Consider the following 18,870-nt stretch of genomic DNA (forward strand, 5'->3'; position numbering starts at 1 on the left):
CTGTCACAGGGTGTCTGTCTGGGACTGGGATGATTGTTGTTAATTCCAAAGGTGAAATTAATGAGGGAAAATGGACGTATGTATCATTTGGAGCAGCATGAGATTTGCTGCTCTGTGTTGTCAAGAAGCTTCCGTACAGAGAAGGCATGGCAGTGCTTGTATGTTTCAAAGAGAAAATATAATTAGTGCTCTACCAGAAAGATGGGAGTAAATGGGAATTTCTCCTTAGCTGATGATTAACATTCCCTTGGAAGTGGTCAGCTGTTGGGCAAACTCCTCTCTGCTGTTCCTATTTCGGTGTTTCAGGAACATCCAGCTATTTCCAATGCAGCATCATCTTGGGGCCTCTCTGCTCACAGGTCAAACCTTTTGTGGCTGCAGCTTCACTAGCAAACTGACTATTTTGTGAGAAATATGAGTGCAATCGCGGTTTCCTTTGTTGCTTAATACTCTACTCATGGTTTTAAGCGTCTGCATTTTAAAACTCCTTTAGTGTGCTAATTGGCTCATTTGTGATGTTTGAAAGTGGGGCAGATCGTCACATTCTCTGGAGTTCTGGTGCTCGACTTGGTGAGCACAGAGGTGGAATTAGTTTGTGTATTTCAGAGCTGCAGTGTGTGACGGTTTAATGACCTTGTGCACAAATCTCTAGCAACTTTATGGCTTCCTCTGGGGAAGTTCAGCAGTAACCTGCACTAAGCGTCATCCAGATTTAAAAGCCAGCTATTTTCTAAAAGAAATTAGAAGCTGTTGTTTTCTAGCTAACGTTTGTTTTCTTAGCATTGTTTGTCTTCAGATGGACAGAGCAACCAACGTGCATTGTAAGGTTCCCAAGACCTGTGCTTTCTGGGGGTGGGGTGGGCAGGGCACCAAGTGCAGATCTGATATGTTCACCTTTGCAGAAGTTCTTCTTTAAAAAGAAAAAAAAAGAGAAAAAAAAAAAAAAAAAAGAGGCTTTTTTATTTTTGTAAGCAATTCTTGCAGTCTTTTGCAGAATGTGGCTGCTTTAAAGCCACAGGATGTTGTTCTACCATCTGAATGGGTCTGCTAAGTGGAGACAGATCTTATACAACTTCTGTTTGAGTCTGAAGGGAGATATGGATGCACATATATGTGCTTGCATTTTTGACAAAAAGCCCATTTATGTCCATCCTGAGAAATGCTGTCCTGGGGAATCCTCAGAAGAGCACAGCATTACATTTCACTGCAGTTGAGTTCTTTGAGATGAACCATACAGTGACAGATGATTACAGCTTTGATCAAGTGCTGATGTAAACAGCAGATCAGATTTATGAGACAAAAGCTCATCACCATTCTAGATTGTATTAAGATCAGAAAAAGTTAATTGTGGAAGACATGCTGGAATACAATGATGATAATACTATATAGTTCTCAAAAGCAAAGCCATTTAACTTAACACATTTGGGTAAAAATCAAACTGTTTTCTGCATCTCCACATCAATGTGTTGTAATGATTTTTCCCCACTCTTACTGCAGTTTGGTTGTTTAAGTGGAAGTGCCTTCTATACACCAGCAAAACAACATCTCCGATAATCAAGTTACATCTGGAGTCTTCCTAGCTTGATAAAATTTTCTTCTATATTATCATTCATGCATGTATTATATAAAATAAAGCTCCTCCAGTGCTCAGCTTTTAATAATCCTGCTCTTAATTAAATATAAATCTGACTATAGCATATTCCTCTACATTAAAGTTGTCATAAAAACATTCTGAACATAAACCTTCCACGCTCAGCAGAGCAGTGCAATATATACACAGGCAGGCATGCTTCTTGCTGTTAGTAGTAAGCATTTTGTTCACTATTTGCACAGCTTCACAGTCAGACGTTCTGCACAACAGCCCTAAATCAGACCTCGGATTGCTCATTACTGTCGGGGATGACGGACGTCAGGGCAGCCTGGCAGAACCGATGTAACGTGGACATCTTGGTTTTCTGTTCAATGTACAGCCGCAGTTTGTCTCTGAAGGTTTCCCCTAGGAAACTGTAAATTAAAGGGTTCAAACAGCTGTTGGAGAAAGCTGCCAGGTTCACAATGTGTCCTGTGAGAGGGTAGTCGTGTCTGAAGGACGGGCTGCTGGACGAGGCGGGCTCACTTTTCTTTTGCAGGAGCTGGACGCTAATGAAGACGTTTTCAGGGAGCCAGCAGATAAAGAAAACCAGGACCACAACGAATATCATTCGAAGAGCCTTCTGTCGGCGGAGGCGAAGGCTCCTGTGCTTGTGTGCTTTTATAAGGACTCGAACGATTAACGAGTAACACAGGCCGATGATCACAAAGGGGATGATAAACCCCAGGGTTATTTCTAGCCACTGGATTTCTTTTACGTCTGCGAAACAGAAGTAGACCTCTCCGGTGTGTTGTAAGTGCACAGCCGTGAATGGCACCAGTGCTGCAGAAATGGATGCCATCCATATGAGACCACAGCTCAACCTGGCGTGTTGCATAGTGCGAAATAGGTTGGACCTCATTACTTTTGCCAGTGCTATGTATCTGTCAAAGCTCATCCACGTCAGAAAGAAAATGCTGCTATACATGTTGATCTGAAGGAACAGAGACATAAAGGTGCATATGATAGTGATATCGTAATACTTTTCGTCAAGATTAAAAACCTCAATGAGAGAATCAGCAACTAAAATGAGGTCGGCCACCGCGAGGTTGATGAAGTAAAGGTCTGGGATAGTCATCTTCTCACGAAAGCTTATGTTCACCACCAGAATCAGAATGTTTCCTACAAAACCGATGGGAAAAAGGAATATTGTGTAAAGACACGATAGGAAAAGCCCAATAACGTATTGTTGGTGTTCTGATTTATCTGCTAATCTAGAAGACAGGCTCTCGTTACACAGATGCGATCCGTTGAGGTTGAAAGTTGTGCTGTTACATATGACAGGTGGGACTGAGGCAGAGTAGGTTTCCATGGTTAAAATACCTGCACAAAAGATAACAGCACTCACAGTTTGGTAGTAATGCCAAAAAGATGAGGTTTTGGGGTGTTTTCAAAGCAGTGAATCGGAAGCATTTTGTTTGGAATGGAAGAAAGCCCGCACTTATAAATAGGAAATTCAAATTCTTCAGAAGCCAAATTAATTAGACTTGAAATTGACTGAAATACAACAGTACAAGAAGTACATTTCTTTCTTTCTTGTTTTCTTACAAGACACTATATGCATTGCAAATGAGAGCACTCGCAGTTCCTGTACGCTGTAAGATCACGTCGGGATCTTTTTACCATAATGGTACTTGGATCATTTCAAAGAAAGGTTTTCATCAGCAGTTCTCCTCTGTGCAGGTCGGAAGATGGCAGAATTCTAGCTCCATTTGTGTTCTGTTAATACTCATTGCACATCCTTGGACCTGCAATTTGCAAATGAAATACTGTTAATCTCATGCTGCAGCGTTGTGCCACGCACAGTGTGCTGCTTCTAACTTCAGGCGTGCAGCTGAGGCTGTAGGAAGTGTAGGGTAGGAAGGGATGTTCAACAGTTCTGTTAAAAGGATTGCAGTTAGCTGGAGGTGATACTGTGTTGTGAGGGCAGGTCTGGTAGGGCGTTATAAATCGTAAACCATTCAGTGTTGGAATATGTGGAAAGACAGAAATCAAACGGGAGAATTTGGCCTAATGAAGAGGGTCTATGAATATAAAGTTTATATTGCATGTGCGTATGGTGTGTGTGTGTGTTCAGTTCATCAGCAGCTCGTAAGCTTAATAAGTAGGAGAGTGGCTGAGAAAGCAGCAGAGACGAACAGCAGTTGGTTCCTATTGCTTGCAGAGGGAAGGAAATGCAGACTTTAGAAATGAAGGTAGTATAAGCAGCACATGGATTTACACCGACATCAGTTTGCTTTTCTTTGCAATTAATTATGCTACGTTGATTTCTGGAAGGGAATGAAAACATCGGTAATCCTATTTGTTTCCTATGAACGCTGAATGCTGTGGACTCGGAGCATTGCTGGAAGTTTATTTAAATAAAATGCATAAATAAAATGCATAAATAGCATGGAAATGGTAACCCAGGGTAGCTTGTGTTAAACGTTAGATATTTTGAATTGCTTTAACCTCCATCCTACCAGCAAAACTGGTAAAATTAGCGCTCAGTTCCACGTTTTAATGATTTCAAGTAGCGCTGATGCACAGAAGGAGCAAACCGTGAATGGAGAAGGAGCCTTACAGTATTTGTAGTCAGAAAGGCACGCCTCAGTTTGCTTCAATGTATTCATTTTGTTAGAAGTAGCCAGCAGATACTTGAATCAAAAGAGCTTTTACTTCCCAGTGAGAGCTCTAAGTTCGCTGTCACTGTTGCTGTGCTTTGAAGCGTTTTCATAAGGTAAATCTGCATGCTAAAATATCCATGTGAAATTACATGTATTTGAAGAAGGTTTGGTGTTTGTTTCAAGCAGATACCAGTGAGGCACGGACCACTGTCTTTCATGTAACACCCTTTTATCTTTGAGTAAGGCAGTAAAATGCTGTAAATAAAAGGAAGGTTAAGTTATGAGTCAAAGCAATTGATTCTGCATGGCAGCCCTGTGCTCAGGCTTCAGTAAAGTCTGAGAGCCCACTGAAACCCAAGCTACTGCAAACATTACAGGTAACCCCAGACTGTGAAACACTTCATTTTTACCTTAATTCCATTTTTCCAGAGCTGGTTTTCCTGCAGACAGCAGAAGGCTGCTTCTCGCTCAGGTACTCACTTAATGGATGTGTCAACTTCCACTGCCGTGCCAGGATAAACTTGCCTTTAGGTGTGCAGAGCTGCAGGGAATGTCACCTGTTGACAATTCAGCAGTGAAAACATCATTTCAAAGTCTGTCCTGTTTTAAAATGCCTTAAATAAAGGATAGATTACGACAGCAAAATGCAGATCTTGCTGCACGTCCTTGGTAATAAAACAAGCTTTATAGATTCCCAGGGTTGTTCTAATTTGTGTTCAAAGTGCTGCTGAACAGCCTCATAGGGCTGGAATTAACCCTGTTTCTGCTGGTTTCTTTTTTGCTGCATCTACTCACGCAGCTGCTGTCTCTTATTTGTCACTTTTCTTTTGCGTACCGTTCCTTTGGCTCTCCTTTTGCCTTCAGCATTTTTGCAGGCAGGGCAGTGTATTCAAACCTAGAGCTCAGCTGATCAATTATTAAGAGATGCATTTGCAAGTCACAACTGAGCCGCTTTTACACGCACACAAAGCAACAATTTCTGTTATACAAGATATTCTTAACCCCCCCGGGACAGTTAAGAGGAAAATATTGGATGGAGTGAAATGTAGCAGCTAAGGAGGGTCATTTACTAAACTGGCTTCACAGATTTCCGTTTTCCTACCTGCGAGTCAGTCCTGTGTCGTCTGTATATTTACATTTTCAGGTGTGTGTTGTCATCTTGATGCGTGGTAGAACCGTTCTGCTCAAAGGCCCTCGGATGAAATAGGTTTCTTTGCAGTGAACGTGGAGCAGCAGTGAGCGTGGAGTCCTGCATGAAAAGCAGCAGTAGTGCAGGTGGAGTTTTGCATTTCATCTGTAGGGGAGAAGAAGTGCTCTGACATTTCAGAAACACCACCTACTGGTGGCTACAGTTCTGAAGGCTGAAAGGAAATGTGTTTTTCTCCTGAAAGAGCAATTTTGTCTTTGCGTGGTTCACTTTTTAAGGTGATATTGATCTGCTAACTTAAAGTTAAGTGTCATTAATGGGCAGGCCGTGCTTCGATGCGATGTTCCACTGCTATTAAAGAAGTGGATTGGATCTCAACATCAGGGTTCCAAGAAATCAGTGTTATCAGTTCAGAGGCATGAAGTTGTCGTGTCGTTGTTCCTGCACAGTGACTGTGGATGGTTTGGGAATGCATTACTGCTTAGCTGAAGAGAATGTGCACACAGATGGATTTCTGGAGTCTTCCTGATGGGGTAATGGGGACCGAGGGCCTTAGAGTGCTTTGCTTTGAGAAGTGCGCAGCTGCGGTTGGGTTATAGGACTGCAGTAATTGTTGTGTTGGAAAGTCTTGTGATACCAGCTTTGATGGGCTGTTTTTCCTCTGTTCTAAGAGCAGGATTATAAAGAGTCTTTCTTGTTGCTCATGGATCATGTGATTTCGTCTGCTTCATTCTGTCCTTCAGAACTTGCACTGATCTTGTAAGGGCCAGCAGGATCAGTGTTTCCCTTTATGCCTAGAGGTGGCTTCTGGGTGTTCATGTTTGTTATGTTGGGGTCCTGCTCCAGCAATCAGCTGCCCTGTCTGCCCCTGGTTTTCTAACTGCGAGCATCAGCTGATTTGCTATCAGAATGTATAATGCTGTTATCAGTGCTGATTTTCTCATTTGAATTTAGGACAAGAAATACGTCCTTCTGCCACGCTTCAAGTGTAGGTAGGAAATGTCCTTCTGAAAAAGCCCTGAAGTAGCTGTTTCTCCTGCTAGGAGAGCTGTGAAGCATAAGAAGAGACCACATCTAATATGATTACAATGTAATTAGTGACTTCTGTGTTTCAGTAAATATTTTATGAGACGGTCATGTGAATTCTCTGAATTTTGTTTCCTAAAACAAATGACAGCATCTCCAGGCTCTTGTTTATGCAATCAAGTTATTGTTACTGATTAATCTATCTTAATCTCACCGTTCAGCACTTCCCCATTGAAAATGGTCACAAAGTGCTTACAACAAATTTTAACAGCTGCTGAATACCTCAGTCCCTTTTCCTCCTTCATTTGCTGATATCCCATAGGACTTCATAACGAGTGCCTCCGTGATCTGTATATTGAACTGAATTGTGACAGTATTACAGCCCTGCCTGTTGTGCCTTATTGCAACTGCTGCTGAGAACAAGCATGGAAGCAACTGGTGTGCTAGCCTTCCTGCCATGTCCTACTGCAGTAATCCAGCCTTTAGTGTTTTTCCTGGCAGTTGTTTTTAAATCTGTAGTAGTCAACTTCTTAAACGCTGTATATGCCTCAATATACATTGGCTCTGCATTGTGTTGAAGGAGCACTGGTGTGATTGTGATGTGCTGTGTTGTACCAAGAGGCTCGGAGTGAGGATAATATGATAATATAGGCTGCTGGAGGTAATTTAGCAAGCGTCAGCATAGGACTGCTGTGTTACCAAAGGAGTGATAGTAGAGGAAGAGCAAAGTGGGAGGTGAGTGGAGGAGGAACAGATGCTGCTGTAAAGTTCAAGTTCTGCGTGTAGATGGAACTCCCCCTCCAGGGCTGTCTCATCATTCTGTTAGCATGAGCAGCACCTGTGACCTTGTCCATCCGCTGTGTGACATCTCCTGCCTGGAGCTGTTGCCCTCCTCTGCAGTACCTCTGGATTTTATCCTGACCAGTCACAGGATCGCTACTTTTCTTGCACGTAATCAAGCATAGTTTGGATTGGAACAAATGATTGTGTTCTGTGCCTGCAGAAAACCTTGCCTGGAGTGTGTTTGTTTGTTCAGCCTTTTTAGTTGCCAATTATTCTGAGAACGCATTTTTCTTACTAAAAATACATTTTTTTAAAGTTCAGCCTTTGCAGGGACAGCACTTGTACCCATTCAAACTGTTTGGTAGAATCTTTTTGTTTTTCTGGCGCTGTGTGTTGCAAAACACTTCAAAGAGAGGAGAAACACATCCAGATTTTCTGTAATTGGACCACAACGTGATGTAAAAGTGGAGGATGTCATCATAGCACTCCAGTCTCCATCCAAATGTGATAAAATAGAATTCACAAAGCAGCAGTCCTTTCCGACTCCAGCAGTTGAGTCTGGCAGGCCTTCCTGGGTGCTTCGCCTCTCCACTTGTCCAAATGAAAGGATTTCATAGTTGTCACTAACTGATCCTAAATGAGAGAAGAAGGATTACAGTACTCTGGAAGCAAAACGCATTCTTTCATACCTGGTATTTAGTGAATCAACTGTTTGTGCAAAGTATATGGTGTGAAAGTTACATAGCATACTTGTTATGGCTAAATTGCTTGAGCTTTCACTGTACTGAGACCTGCAGCTACCTCAAAGTCAACACAAATGATGCTGGAGCCTTTTCTGGGTCTATAAGTTTGAAATTGAAATGCTTTGGAGGCTGGCCTTAGCAGTACAAATAGGGGTGTAGCAGCTCAAGTTATGATTCAGCTGTGCAAATCCTGTCTCTCTTTAGCTCAGATGTTGTTTTGCAATTGGACCAGATCAGATTGGAGCCAGCTGGTTCGGGAAAGATGAGTCTTTAGTCTCTACGTAATCTTTTTACAGCGTGTTACCCACTCAGAAATGCGTGCTTACCCTTCAGCAGCCTGCTCATTTCTCTTAGTTTTTGGAACTGGAGGCTTTTGGTTTTTTTTTTTCATCTAGGCTGGTCTTAGATGTGTGTGCTATCAGAACAGAAATAAAGCATTCTTTCAAATTTCCAATATATGGCATTAGTTATTTTTGACAGCGTGGCTACAAAAATATCTGTGCTGTGTTTCTTCTGGAACGTACTGCTCAGAATTGGGTGAAGCCTGGAAGAAAGTGGGCAGCAAAGCTGTTTCTGGTATGGATGGGAAAAAAAAAAAAAAAGAGAGTAGGCAGATTTAATTTTATTCTAAAAAAAAAAATAAAATAAAAGCATTTCAATTTATTAATCATTTAAAAATAATCGCTGTTAATCCAAGCCAAAGCTGCTCTTCTACCACAAATTTGCCTGTTTTATACTGGCTTTTTGGGACTAATTCTGTCCATTTCACATTGCAGATAGAGGTATCTACCTCCATGTTCTAGTTGAATCAAAAGTAGATCTCCTCTAGGACTACATGTAAATTGTCCTGAATTTTAATGGCAATTCTGTGTAACTTTATCAAGAACCATTTAACAAAACGTTTTTGTATTGCTATGAATTATATTAATGAGAGCTTGGATTTTTGTTTCACGTTTCAACCTCTTCTCTCCTGATTCCTTTTGTTTTCTGCCTTTCAGTTGGTCTTTTCCTGTATGTAGATGTTATGACAATCTAACCAGCCATGCAGAAAATACTTTTTGTCCCCATGCAGCAGCTGAGGAGAGGGAACAGACCAGAGCACACCGATTCGCATCACACAGACAGCAGCAGGAGCTGAACCCAGCGCTCACAGCTCTGCAGCAGTGGTTCTTGCTCTTTTCCAGGTGTCAGCTCTGTCAGTCGCTCCCACAGGCTTTATTTCTGAGATATTTGACGTGGTTCTGCTTGAGCCAAATGCTGCAGTGCTGTCATGCATGCTACCTGTGCTGAGCCTCCAGGCTCCTGCAGGACGGTGTGATTTGCTCACATCAGACCAGTTCCCAGGGCCCAGCCAGTGTTCTCTAAGCAGGTCCTGTGCATTTGCTGGCTGGGTTTACTTTCAGGCACCTTGAACAGTAACACAGAACTCAGAAACAATACAATATTTATTCTTTCATCCTTTCAATATATGGCAGCAGTGAATGAAGTAGAATCCTTTGTGCATAATTCCCGTTCTAGAAAATAACATACTTAGCCGTGAAAGTGTGATGTTCTCTGCCTGAACTGAAATAAACAGCTTACATCTTCTGACACATCCTTTCGCTCAGTCTGTCAGCTTTCTGTACTGATGTGCTGTTCTTACAGCTCCTCTCTGCAGGGCTGATGTTCAGACCTTGTTGTTTAAACTCCCTCGGATGCAAAGCAAAACTTCAGATGTCATCTGAGAAATCCTTTCACAACAATATAATTAACTCTTGTATTTGAAGAGCTGATTCTTATCTACGTATTTTCTGACCAGTGTCTAATAATGCCCTGTTTCTACGTGATGTTCCCTATTTATCCATCTGCTGGTGCTGGCAGTGGGGCAGAGCTGAGTGGGAGAACAAGCTGACATAATGCAGTGCAGATATTTCACCAGTTGATTCTTACATCTTGTGGAAAAGTTGGTCCTTATGGTCATGGTGGGATGATTGCCCTCTCTTTGCACGTGATAGAAGTCCTGGAATTCATGACTCTGACTGCATTTCAGGACTAGAGCCATGTAAATACATTCCAGATCTATGCACGCTACATTTGGGCAGATGTCCTTTAGTCTTCCACTTGGCAATCCTTGCAGAACGTGTTCCTGTTGGTGGATCAGTGCCACTTTGCTGTATTTCAGGCAGCCCCTTCCAATTTGCACTGACTGCATACAGATCTGAACCTTACCAAGATAACTTTCCAAGATTTTTCCTATAAAATCTCTTTCTTCCTTTAGCATCCAGGTGCCATGTCTAATCAGGTAAATTTTGCCTTCAGTGCTACACAAACATGTGTCTAAGTATCAGAGTGTTTTTTTCTTACAGACCCTTCGGGTCACTTGAGCCCTGCTTATCACCTCTCTGTATTTCTGTTTTTAACTTGTACTCCAACTCCACATCTTTATCCGCGATGCAGAGCAGCCCCGTGCCTTCCTTGTTTTTTCTGTTCTCTCCTCCCTGGAAGGAAGTCTTAGACTGAAGCCAAACGTGTAAAAGGGCTCTGTGCCAACCTGGGTTACAGCAGTGGTGCTCTCACAGCCAGCATCACAGCCCTGCGCCTGAGGTTCTGCCTGGACCAGTGGCTGCTTCCATAGGCTGCAGTGCCATGGCTGCTGTGGGATGCTCAGATTTGGATTTCTTTCTCCATTTTGCACTATTTCTCTGTAAATTCTCATCTAAAATATGTAATGTTCCTCTCCTATCCCCAGCAAAGCCTTGATTTCTGCCTGGATCTGGGGCTCTTCTTCTTTTTGCCTTTTTAAAAGCAGTTCCACTGTCCTGGGCCTGGTTTTTCTCATTGTTTTAGTGAAGGTATAATGGAATGTGACTATTCAAGGCATGCGACTTCATACTTCTGAATGAACTCATCAAGAATGGCTTAAATCAATAATTGCATGAAGTCGTAATGCGGAGCTGAAGCTGAGCATACTTTAACTGAAAAGCTCTCATTCTTGCACAAAGTTTTAATTAGCCATCCTGTCCATCTTTCCAGTTCAGTGCCTCAGAAAGGACACAAAGTTCTTTATGGACCAACGTTTCCATTAATTTGAGGGGTTTTGTGTTGTTGGTTTGTTGTTTTTTTTTTTTTTTGTTTGTTTTTTTGTGCATGCAAGAATTCAGATAAAAACCTTTGAGGTTCCAGCAAGTGTAGAAGAGAAAAACAGGAAAAGAAAGGAAGGAAAACCCCGTTCTGTGTGCATACATGGTACAAGCAAGCTGTGAAATAGACTTGCAGCATCACTATTTTGGGATTGTAATGGACTCTTAACCCCTGCTTCACTGCTGTTGTTACTGGAATTAAGCAGTGTTACAAAAACATGGGTGGCTTGCAGGGCAAGAAATCCCAGTCCAAAGAGGAAGCAAACCTGAGAAAATGCTTTGGCTGCAGATTTTTACCTTAGATCCAAGTTGCTCTGGGATATGTTTTGGTGCTCATCCTCACTAAGGCATTGGTTCTATTACAGAAGCATGCTTCTATGGCTGCAATACTTTCTGCTCGCTTTTGAAGTAAAGTGCAAAGGAAGGAGATGAAAAAATATTTACACGCACATGAGAACAGACCCCCAAGTCCTGCATGTTTCTACATGCTAGGTCACTGCAGATAGCAGATAAATACATGTTTATCAGTCCTGCTAGCTGTGTGATAGTCCAAGTTTGGGATCAAAAGGAAGAACAACTGTCCTTTACAAAGAAGAAAAGCCATAGGAGTAGACTGAGAGCTCTGAGAAGAGCAGGTGTTACTGAGGCATCATTTCAGGGCCTGTGGGCGTTACTGGGATGTCGAGGTGGCTGGGGGTGCTGGGTGCCCTTCGGCAGCTCCGTATGACTTGAAGTATTCTGTCCTTGCATGGTTTGTGCAAACAGAGGATGAGTACCAGGCTAGCACAGCTCTCAGAGAACAGTACTATTTCAGCAATGTTCATCACGAGCTCATCCTTTGGAGTTCCAATGCTCTTCTGTAATTTCAGTGTTGTCCTGAAGAGAATCATAATGTTGTAAAATAGACGGCATATAAATGTCGTTATGCTTATAATGAACACAGCAAGGTAAGCACGGATGTGCTGCTGTAAGGCTGGAGCTTCAGCAGGGGCTTCTTTAGCAAGGAGGGTGATAAAAGAGAGTATCTGAAGAAATGATGGGATTCCAAATCCAAGGGTGAATTTAACGATCTCGTATTCAGGCCATGCAAATAATGGATCCAGCTGGCAGTCTGTTTCCAAGTGGTAGTTCTCTGTGCCAACCAGCACTGCCTCTGTCAGAGCCAAGCAGAAGGCGCATAGCAGTACGCATCCAATGCACAGAATGGGGCGCTGGGTTACTGTGCTCAGGGCAGTCCTTGGTGGAAATCTCTTCAGTAACAGCATGAGAAGCATCAGCACCAAAGAGTGCTGAGAGCTGAAATAACTGAAGTTGAACAGAAATGACAGCACACTACAGGCCAGGTGGGTCACTCTTGTGTAGTCAGGTCTGTTGATGACTGTGAATGACAACAGAATCATTGTGATGTTGCTGATGGTGAAGTGTAGGAGAAGCGGGTCTAAGTGTTCCATGGCTTTGTTCTGCACGTAATTCTTTATGAAAATGACCAAAATGCACACGCCAGCTATCAGCCCTGTCGGCACAAAGAAGGCAATGTAACAGTGCATAAGTCTGGATATGATGTTTTGTGAAGCTATGAATGCTTCAATTTCTTCCAGGGAGGTGGAAGCCAGGCTCTTGCTTGGGTAGCTGATCCACGTCATGTTGTGAGCGCTCATCCTTTCTGCACAACCTGCTTGTTCCTGCCCGGGGAAGTTAGAAACTGAAATGGAAAAGGAAGGAGAAACAGGTGTTAATGTCTTTTCATTTGTGCATTACATACTTTGCAGAAAATGGAAATTTTTTGCACGTGCTCAAGCATGAGAAAATGATCAGCAGTGCATCATAAGCCTCCCAATGAAGTTCTGCCATAGAACGATTTTTGCAGCTGAGTTCTGAGCTCCTGAGATTTAACAGTAGCAGGGATGGGCTGCTGGCTCTCAGTGACCCTGGGATGTATTGATACAGTAATTGTGATACCTCTTGGTGTTTGCAGGATCCATCTGAAGCCCATAAGCTTCGTAGGGAAACATTGTATGTACTCAAGAAAAACCCAGTGTAGTAGATACATGTATATATGGTTTATATACCATTAAAAGCAAAATTGAGACACTTTGTTGTGCAGGTTGGTTTGGAAAATAACTCAGTAACAATTAATAACAAGAGTGCTACACTCGCAGCTGTGCTTAAGGCAGGACTCTTTCCTCCAAGTATTCTGGTGATTTTAGCTCTTACAGTGGAAGCAACTTTAAATTGGTGAAAGTTCATGAAGCTACATGGGTGTTTTTAGGCAGCGCTCATTATAGATAAGTCAGTGCCTTAATGCTGCTTGGCAGTTCGTTTGTGTTGTTACCTCTGACACTACTTCACATTGCTGATATTTTTAATCGCTCCTCACAATTGGAATTCTAATACTTTAATTCAAAAAGTTGACTTATCGAAGTGACTCTGATTAAGTGTATATGTATAATCTTATGTAATTATAATTGCATTTCTATCAAACCATAGAGTTATGTTTTGATTAAGCAGCATTCTTTCCCTCTCTTTGAAGTCAGTTTTCCCTTTCTGGAGGTGCTGTTCCAGGCAGGAATGCAGGACATGCATGGGGAAGTTCTGTGCCACAGAGGAGCAGTTGGCTTTGGTCCGTGTAGATTTAGATGCAAAGTGTTTGAGGATAAGGCCCAATATGCTGGGCTTTGAATACCAGTAAATTCCTCATTAATCAAGCAGCTGCTGTGCAGTCCGCTCCCCTTGGCTCCATGGCTGTTCTTTCATGTTGACCTGCATGTTTGAATGTACCTGTCTCACCTTTCAATTCTGCACAGTCACTGCAGCCACGGAGCTTGTCAAACCTTCTCCTGGCCTCCATCTGCTGCTTCAATTTCTCTTCATTGCCTGGAAATCCGAAGGCCACCAATGTCTGACTTCTGTAATGCATCCCTTCTTAAATACTCTGCAAGCAGTGTAAGTCAAATTTTGACCTTCCATTAAAAGAGAGGTGTGAAGCATAGCCTGATCCAGTGCCAGGATTGCAGAGGATGTGAACCACTTGAGCATCCCCAGAAACCTTCCTGCTCTTATGGGAAGCCAGCATCCCACACAGTACTTTCAGGAGGTTAAGAAACACTTCTGCTTTGAGCAGCTCTCCTGCCAGAGTCTCCAGGGGTCACCTTCCAGTCCTGTTGGCCGTGATGCAGAACCAAGTATTTCCATGGAGTTCTGGCTCTGTGAAGGTTTCTGTTGTCTTCCTGACAGCTTCCATCCCAGGCTGCACTCACTGGCCTTGCACAGCATCTCAGAGTAGCAGAATTGCCAAGGAAACAAAGGAAGCAACTTCAGGTTTCACAGGAAATCATACGGCCTTCCACCAGATTGCAGGAAAAACAAGGTGCCAAAACTTGTTGAAAAGTGCTCAGGATCTGACTTTGGTTCTGATACTGGGTTCATCTTTGAAGGTATTTCTTTTTAATTTCCTTCATTAATTGAATTTCAATTCAGGGGAAAATAATACTGCGACTGTAGAAGTTAAAGTTTGGACAAAAGGAAAAATTCTGGATGCATTGTCTTAATGGGAAATTCCAGAAAATTATCCATATTACCAAAATCTTGCCAAAGCACTGAGCTGTTGGCAGCTCTGCAGTGCTCAGTCTGTACGTGCAGGATGCTTGCTGGAAGTCAATCAAGTGTTCGTGCAGAAGAAAAATAGCTCCATTTTCTGTTGGTCATTGCTAGCAGTTGTAGTATATTCTGAAATCCTTGCAGGCTAGTCAAATAAGATTAAAGTTTATAATGCAGATTGTTACTCTTTCTTAAGTTATTCCAAGCGCTGTCTCTGTTCTGCTTTTAGAAAGTCACAGTGGTAATGGCAGACTGTTCTCTTACTTGATTTTGATGCCTCACTAAGTATTTGAAGGAGAGCAAATGGCAGTTTTGCATTCTGGATGTGCTAGGAAAGACTTGTGTGCCCATGGTTGCAAACAAACGTGCCTGATATTTCCTGCAAGCTGATACTGGGATGCTTTTTCTCTGCAGTGCACTCACTCAGATGTCTATTCCTGCTGTATCACACCATCCCCTAAAGCTGCTTGTTTTCTGCCATGTCTTGTCTCCTTGTACCTTCTTGGGGAAATGGCTCTTAGCAAGGAGTGCTGCTCGTCACCTGCTGCAGTTGCTGTGTTGGCCCCTGTGGCTGAGGCCCTGCCAGCAGCCCCCCCATCCCTCACATCCTGCATCTGGGGCTGAATAAAACTGGGACAGATGGTGTAACCTTTCTGTGCATCTGTTTGTATCTAGAGCTTTAGGGAGCCCTTCAGCCTCAGTGCTTCTCTACCGTAGGAAACAACTGTTAGAAATTCTAAGTCTTGATGGTTTTGAAACGTTCCCAATGTTCTAAGTTCATTCCTTGCACTGAACTGAATGTGGTTGCTCCCAGCACGTCACGTTTGTGCTGTGCTTGCTGGGCCGGGTCCTTTTCTGCTTCCTGGAGCTGCCATTGTGCCCTGTAAATGCCTCAGGATGTGGATGAGTTCTTCCTCTCAGCTTATTAGGGGAGAACTGACTTCATCATTTCTATTTAGGCACTGGTGACTGAGACCACTATCAAAATATCCCATCTGAGCTCTCGTACATGGAAGCTATGCAGAACTCAGGCCTTTTCCTCAGGTTAATTAATGAGGGAAAGTCACAACACGCTGTTTGCATTGTGGTTTCCTGCATTGCCTTTCTCTAAAAGCCCATCCTCTTCCTCACCTCTGTTTCCTCCCCACTTTGTTTTACTTGACAATCATTTGCACGCTGTTAGTCCTTCCTTCATGTAGCTTCAATTTTGGTTCTCTGGGGTTTGTCTCTGGCACTGTTTCCCCATTTGTGTCCACCATGCCTTTTGTGCCAGAGATTGAAGTGAATATATTTAATTTCCACTTTCTGAAGCACAGCTCGTGCATTCTGCTTCACTTCCCACAGGTGGAGCTGAGGAAATGAGCACCATGTTCAGAAGTAGTTGGAAAAATAGCAAGCTGTGAAAAGCAGCTTTCAGTAATGAGAGGACCCAGTCTGCAAGGTTCCATTGCTTTCTTACCCTCCCGTGCAATGGATGGTTAACTGCTGCGGTTGGAGAGCTTGGTCTCAAGGAAACTTCTGTTTATTTAAAGTCTAGAAAGAAGAGTCCCTAAAACAGGGAGTTTCTTGCTGGCAGCTGAGCTCTCCCTCTGTAAAAAGCTTGGGCAGGGCAGTTGGTCTGCCAGCAGCTCAGAGAAGGAGAAAATTCTTTCCCCCCATCATCCAGCAGTGCACACAGCACTCCTTGTGTGAGTGGGCATGGGCTGCACCGCCCCGCAGAAGCGATGCTGGCGCTTTGGGGGTGGGGGGGTTCACACGTGTGGATTTGTCCTTCCTGCTCTGGCTAGGTCTGCCAAATGGTGGGAAAAAAATAAAGAGGGAGTGGAGGATTGCACTGAAATGCCACTTTCTTCTTGTTGTAGTGCACAATTCCTACGCTTTGGAAAGTATTTGAGGCTAAAGACTTCAGAAATCCTAACCATGACTGCTGAGAAACTGAAAGCTTTTCTTTTCTCTTTCCCAGAATATGAATCAGCTATAACTGAGCATAATCTACACCAGCACTGCGGATGCGTTTCCTGCCTATAGAACCCTTACAGCGCTGTTAGGATTATCCAAAAATGTCCATCCCTCAGCAGACTGCTCCTAGGGAATTGTGAAGTCCCTCATCCACACCACTGAATGGGATTTCATCATCTGTCCATGTCAGTTCAGTAGGAGTAATGCATTTAGCAGAAAGCAGTTGTCAGATTCACTCTGTTTAATGCTCGGCTTTATTCAGCTCTACGAGGGTGTTTCTCAGAGACACCGTTTCATTTTGTCTGGTTCAAATCTTGTTAAAGAAGCAAACATTAAAAACTTTGTGAAAGACAACCACAGCTTCACCATTTGATCCTCTGGTGATGAATAAAACATCGCATATCCGAAGTAAGATAAAGCACTTACCTTTCCAGGACAATGCTCCACAGATACAATTAGCTGAGACTTCCACTGTGAGTAGTCAGATGAATTACAGTTACTGTTTGGAGGATGTAGCCTTTCTATTTATGCAGACAGCAGCGTGTGTATATCACAGTAACTTCTTTGGCTGTTATAAATCGCGATGAAAACTCCAGTTGCTTGCTGACTACAAAAACATTCAGTTCTGCAAGGGAAACAGGAACTGGGTTTACATCATTCAAACCGTACACGTTGCATGCTTAGCAAACCTATGATTTCACCATGTGACTTTAAAGTTCAAATTATCCTCTGCAGGGAGATATTTTAGAACAGAAAAGTAGTGTTTGTTGCAGCCATTTCTGAGTCTGTGAGGCCATCCAGTGGAATTTTTTTCCTGCCCATGAAGCAATCCTACACGCATTGCCCAGCCTTTGCAATTACTTTTTTTGGTAAGTGTGCTGTTTTAATTCCTAGGGCTCTTGAAAAAGGAAAGCCAATTGAGTACGTGCAGATTCAAAGCCCATACTGAACTGGGCAGCTATGTGACAACAAAATACTTTGTGTCACAGTTTAAAAATACAGTGTATTTCTATTTCTGCATGGGTTCTGGCTCTTGGAACACCCCCAGGGTTGTGTGCATTCAACGAACTGTGTTTCCAGATGCTCTGCAATGACCATGAGGTGCTAAAAGCCACGATTTTGAGTCCGTAATATGTTTTGAGTTGGGCTAAGCATCGATCTTCTTAGTGACTGCTTAATAGTACTCTCAAAACCTTAGATGGAAATGAGCAAGAAAGGCTTGGCTCATGGTTATTCCTGTGCACACAGCCTTGTTGCTTGGAAGGCATCAGCTGCACCGTGCTTCCTCAAAGGAGCACATCAGTGGCAAAGCGTGTTTTTCTCTAATCTTGTAATAATCTGCTGTAGCTTTGGTCAGTGCTTCCTGTCTCCGTGGTGTTTTACCTGTTGTGCTTTAGCAAGCTTTACTGAAAAATACATGGAAAAATCCAAAACACTTCAAGAAAATGGAATAAAACCAATGCACCAGAGTGCAGGGCTCAGAATGGGGCTTGCAGGTTGGCTGGAGGCACAATGTCAGCTGAGGTTTGTGCTTCCACCTGAGGGTGAGCATTGCTGCTGCAAGCACTTCTCTCAAACCAGATGTGGGTTGCTTTGGGCTCTGTGAAGTAGCTGTGCTCCAAAACAGTTCTTCAGTAGCTCAGCAGCTCTGTGAAATGTGGTTTTCTAGGAGCCTGCACTTGTTGTTCAGAACACCCCAACTCCCACGTAGCTTTGTTTTTGAACGTCTCAGCATAGTTGTTTGTTGGACTGGGTGCATTGTTTCCCTTTCATTCTTAATAGTGTTTCCAAATTGCTTCTGAAAAGCTGGAAGCTGGCTGGGTGGTGTACATGTTCTGTATGGCACAGCTGGTCTGGAGGTGTACCCAAATCCTTGTTTCTTCTGGTGGTATCAATTTCACACAATAAGCAAGGGTAAATGAGTGCAAGTCAGGCAGATGTGTTTTACTGTTGATTTTCCATGAGCTAATCAAATTTGGAGTGTCACCTTATCCATTATGTAAGATGTAGGGCTGCACAGAGAATGCATGAACTGCATGAACAATCCAGTGGTTATGCTGGAAAGGCAAGAAAGTTTTAGGAAGTGGCTGGTCCTCAACTAGGAGATACTAACCTGCCTTTTTGGGTTTCAGAACAGACTGTGTGCACACATGGGGTAACACTGAACAGCCCAGCATCTGCCCTGCTCTGACAGCACAGGGTACCTCACCAGCACTTGGTTCTGGCTGGGACAACCTGCTGGGGTTCATCTGTTCCCAAT

The 18,870-nt window shown here is 43.1% G+C and overlaps 2 protein-coding genes across 3 annotated transcripts in view; one reads left to right on the forward strand and one right to left on the reverse strand.

The window, feature by feature from the left end:
* The window catches only part of CUNH7orf50 (chromosome unknown C7orf50 homolog), a 106,115-nt gene that overhangs the window by 19,885 nt on the left and 67,360 nt on the right, over positions 1-18,870 (forward strand). The window lies entirely within an intron of this gene.
* On the reverse strand, positions 1,321-17,371 carry GPER1 (G protein-coupled estrogen receptor 1). 2 transcript variants are annotated; one of them, XM_042827658.1, is made up of 6 exons: positions 17,037-17,371; positions 11,352-12,756; positions 5,339-7,825; positions 4,647-4,793; positions 3,254-3,378; positions 1,321-2,953 (listed from the first exon to the last, which is right to left on the reverse strand). In XM_042827658.1, exon 6 carries the CDS (start codon positions 2,940-2,942, stop codon positions 1,869-1,871), a length of 1,074 nt encoding a protein of 357 aa, XP_042683592.1. In that variant the 5' UTR covers positions 2,943-2,953; positions 3,254-3,378; positions 4,647-4,793; positions 5,339-7,825; positions 11,352-12,756; positions 17,037-17,371; the 3' UTR covers positions 1,321-1,868. The 2 variants fall into 2 exon arrangements, with proteins under 2 accessions (XP_042683592.1, XP_042683593.1); XM_042827659.1 differs by having other exon boundaries at positions 1,321-2,752; positions 17,037-17,369.

This window comes from Centrocercus urophasianus, unplaced genomic scaffold (assembly GCF_019232065.1).
Source record: "Centrocercus urophasianus isolate 14NV4802_14NV808 unplaced genomic scaffold, USGS_Curo_1.0 seq_29, whole genome shotgun sequence".
NCBI lineage: Eukaryota > Metazoa > Chordata > Aves > Galliformes > Phasianidae > Centrocercus > Centrocercus urophasianus.

Excerpts from the sequence above, each read along its gene's own strand:
- GPER1 (XM_042827658.1), bottom strand. The coding sequence starts at position 2,942 with ATGGAAACCTACTCTGCCTCAGTCCCACCTGTCATATGTAACAGCACA.